Source organism: Loa loa, assembly GCF_000183805.2.
Source record: "Loa loa unplaced genomic scaffold supercont3.188, whole genome shotgun sequence".
Taxonomy (NCBI): domain Eukaryota; kingdom Metazoa; phylum Nematoda; class Chromadorea; order Rhabditida; family Onchocercidae; genus Loa; species Loa loa.
In genome coordinates, this window is record NW_018108368.1 from 117696 (window position 1) to 121863 (window position 4168).

The window sequence follows — 4168 nt, forward strand, 5'->3', positions numbered from 1 at the left end:
TTTAAAGAAAAAAAAATTGGAATTGACAAATGAAGATGAGTGCATAAGACATAAAATATAAACAGCCAATTATCAAGCATACATTTCTTTCATCGATATTAAATTTAATAAATAAAATTAAAATTTAAAAGATTGGAAAGGCTTATTAATAATATCTCATTGAAGAAATCGATAAATCATATGACATAATAAGTTATCTTTTAATATCATCTTTGACGCAATCAAATACAATTCTAAAGCATTTTCTACGAAAATCTCAATTATAAAACAAATTTCAAGCCACAATTAACGGTTTAGCTTAAAAATATTATCAAAAATACTATCAAAATATTTTAAAATATATTTTATACTTCACATTACAACGATCTACCACAATGTTGAATGTTTTCTAACACCAACCTTATTCTTTAGTTGTCCAATTTTTAAATTTAACCAGCGATATAAATAATGTTTTATAATCTCACGTGCTCTTTTATTGTAAATAAAATGAACGGTAGGTAATGAAGCGCAAATAAAAATGAAATAACAATTGATGAAAATTTTTGATGGAATAATAGCTCTTTCGTCAAAAATTCTACTTAAACATTTTGGTAGGAAATTGAAAGCAATAATTCCAATTTCCATTATAGCACATTCCCATGCAGCTTGAATTAACATTAACCATTCATAGTGATGAATTTTCATTTCATTCATTTCATTTCCAGCACATATGTTCGTCTTTCCTAAATATTAATACATTATGATTAGAAGGTAAATTTTAAGAATTTAATAAATTTCATTGTAACTTTTCAAAATTATCCTTGAAAACAACTTTTTCATTTTTCAGTCTTATTATTAAAGAACGACAAAATTTGATGGTACAAACTTTGATTGTTATCTGTCGCAAAAAGACGTTTATGACGTATACTGTAGAATATCATAATATATATAACAAACTTTACATTCGGTATCAGAATTGCCAAAAAATAACGCATCCTAAAATGTATTAAACAAATAATCTTTAGTAATTGTTGGAAAACCAATTGGAATTTACTGCAACGATGAAGAAGTGAAAAGGGATTAGCTAATACGATACAGTACAGTAATTACTGGTTAGGACAAAATTTTTGTATATCTAAGAGTCTGTTGATATTTGAAATGATACGAAATGTACTTTGTGATTTGAAATGTAAATTTGAAATTTATCGATAATTATGGAAAAACGTATTAAGTGATAACCTCCACCAAATATCTCCTGCTGCACCTGACTTTGTACAATCTGCTTCCCAGCTTACTTTCAAGACATTGAATCGTCTGGTGCAATAATAAATATCAACAGCTGTGTTTGCTGAAAATTAAACACTGATATGAATAGCCGCTAATTAGCTTGGTAAAGGTTATTAAAATTTTGATAATAGCAAAATAGGGCGAAAATTAGGAAATTCAGGTATGAATCAGTATGCAATTTGATAGTATCAGATTCCAGAATGTTAGTTACTGAAGCAAAACGATGATGTTAATTAAATAGTGTTCCAATTGGAAATACTATTTCAGAACCAAATATGGGCAAATATTATTGTATGTCTATCTATATGTTATTTCAAGAAAAGAAAAAAAAGAAGAAAACTGTTTTGGTCATTTTCTGGTGATATCAAAGAATCATACCTAAAACTGATAACCATACGAAAGCGATTAGGAAATACAGTCTTGCTGCCTCGAAAACAATGTAACATTTTGGTAAAATTAACGCCACAAAACGATTTAGTGTCAATAAAAATGAGAAATAGAGTATGGCAAAGAACGGAATGGTAGCAAAAGTTGCAAATATACGGTTAATCCATATCATTTGATCCGCTAAAACATAATTAAATTAGATCAGAAATTTTTTTTTTTTGTTTCCTTCAAGTTAAAATATTCAAAGAGGATAGTTTGTTCACGACATTATATAAAGCACAAATTTCAAATTTTTCAATCCAAATTTTTGAATTATCAATTTTGCTAAAATTGTGCTTGTTAATATCTGAGGAATATAAATAAAACCATCTACCGAATGAACTGTTTTTAGTTCGTAGTATTTCAGGCAATACAACAACCATTTGTGGGATAAAAGCCATGAAACTTGAAATAATCAGCTGTGATCCAATGACAATAAATTCACGACTGTAATGATTATCTCGTCTGCGACAGAATACGATCGCCAACAGTATGTTGCTAACAATACCGTACAGTAGGAAAATGACAAAAAGCAGAACTGCGGTGTATTTTGTAACCTTGTGATTCTCGTCTTTTATATCAACAACATATGTCGTGTTTCTTTTCTGATAAGTTAAGGGTAATATCAGAAATAATACAGTTATACAGTAAAGACGAGTAAACATTATGTTAATCGATAATTTTCGTTTCCAACACAAATTTTAGTACAGTATGAAGAAAAAATCACTTTCAATTGGTATGAAGTTTCACTGCCTGAAATACAAACTACTAAGAATTGCGAGTTCAAATTCCGAAGTAATATATGTGATCACTAATGAGAGTGTATTAATATTCAAGAAGCAATTATAATTTTATCAACAAAATTAGATTTCCATTTCTTTCGCAAACGTCATAGAAAATGATAGCAACAATGTCACCACTATCGTCACTGCTTTTATCCGTACGACCAAATTTTTAGACCGCTCATTGCAGAGCATAATTTGCAGATTATGAGCTGAATTTATTAGTCAGCTAATTCACTTTGTATAGCAATTTATTTTATTTGTCAAGTTACTTTCTTAGAAATAATCAACTAATTATCGCAGTATAAAACGAAATAAATTAAAGACAATTAGCCAATATGAAAGATATAGATTGAAATTTTGTTGCCTTACTCTTACTAAAACACTCTTATCTGCCACTTTAACAACTCATTTCTGATAATCAGTAGAAACATAATAATTTAGTGCCGGTAACAACGATTCGAACTTTCTGAAAAACTTTACTGCTAACAGCAATCTTTTGACTTTTTCAATTTAAATGTAAAATGATTCGTTACTTTTCTCATTCTCTGTCAACAAATTCTAATTAACAAAAGTAATGCATGCATAATGTCAAATATGATAACTAACAGAATAAATCTTTACTAATTAAAAATTATCATTTGACACATTTCAAAATTATAATGACTTCTAATATTGTCATCAATTTTTTCATACCAAAATTTTCGACGTCCCCAATTGCTAATTGTTATTGTTGTACCACAAAATTCCTTGTTTCAAAATTTAGTTAAAAAGAAGATCGTGAAAAGTAAAATGGAGTAAAAGGAACTTGGTGGAGATATCTCTTGATGTCATTTTGTACAGAATCTAACAAATTTGAAATTTAACCCTCAAATCATTAAATTGTAAAACTACAGTTGTAAGCTGCTACATTTGTTTACTCTGAAATGTTAACCGATTTTAGAGCATTCGTAAAAAATTTAATGTTAAGAATTTCTACTCTACAGCAATCAATAATTTTAAACTTCTTAGCTGTTACAATAAGTTTCAATTGATTTTAAAGTGATTAATAGTTTTTCATACTTTAGGAAGCATTTTCTATAGGTATTCTTTGTAGCTAATTCAATGTTCATTATATAGGTCACGATATTCTGCAACATACGTCATAAATGACAAAGTTTGTATTTTAATATGTTTGCGGCTATTACTCCAAAGAAAAGGTGGCCATTGAAGTGTACGTTCATCCATATTCCTCTAGCGGAATTGTTGAGTATTGTGTAAAGGAATATATGTACAAATATAAAACCTTATGAAGAAAAGAATAAGGTAGTATTGAATTTCTTTAAATTGTAAAGATTAAAATTCTCGAATCGTTTTGTGCAAAAGGATTTAAGAAGGCTTTAATTGATTATTGATCGATGATAAAAAGCTTAGCAAATATTATTAAAAAAATACAGAATGACTTTGTGTAGCTTTCAGAGACTAATAACTTGAATCTATTATGAATCAGACAAGCGATGGATGAACTGGAATGTTTGGACGGCCGAAATTATGCATCCTCATTAAATTGGAAATGACTAAGAAACCAAATCATAGATATTTCCGGTTTCTCGGTTTCTCGCTAGCGCTTAACAAATCATTGAAGTGTTCGTTGCCATTGTCAAAAAGTGATTTAGATTAGCACCATCATTTGAAATCTGTCAATGCTACTTTTG

At 28.6% G+C, this 4168-nt stretch overlaps 1 protein-coding gene across 1 annotated transcript; it reads right to left on the reverse strand.

Moving 5' to 3' along the window:
• Positions 1 to 366: 366 nt before the first annotated feature.
• On the reverse strand, positions 367 to 2357 carry LOAG_08513 (hypothetical protein; the record flags this gene model as incomplete). Its single annotated transcript, XM_003144043.1, has 5 exons — positions 367 to 722; positions 866 to 975; positions 1219 to 1327; positions 1645 to 1833; positions 2027 to 2357. The coding sequence occupies 5 exons, from the start codon at positions 2355 to 2357 to the stop codon at positions 367 to 369; spliced, it is 1095 nt and encodes a 364-aa protein (XP_003144091.1).
• Between the last annotated feature and the right edge of the window lie 1811 nt (positions 2358 to 4168).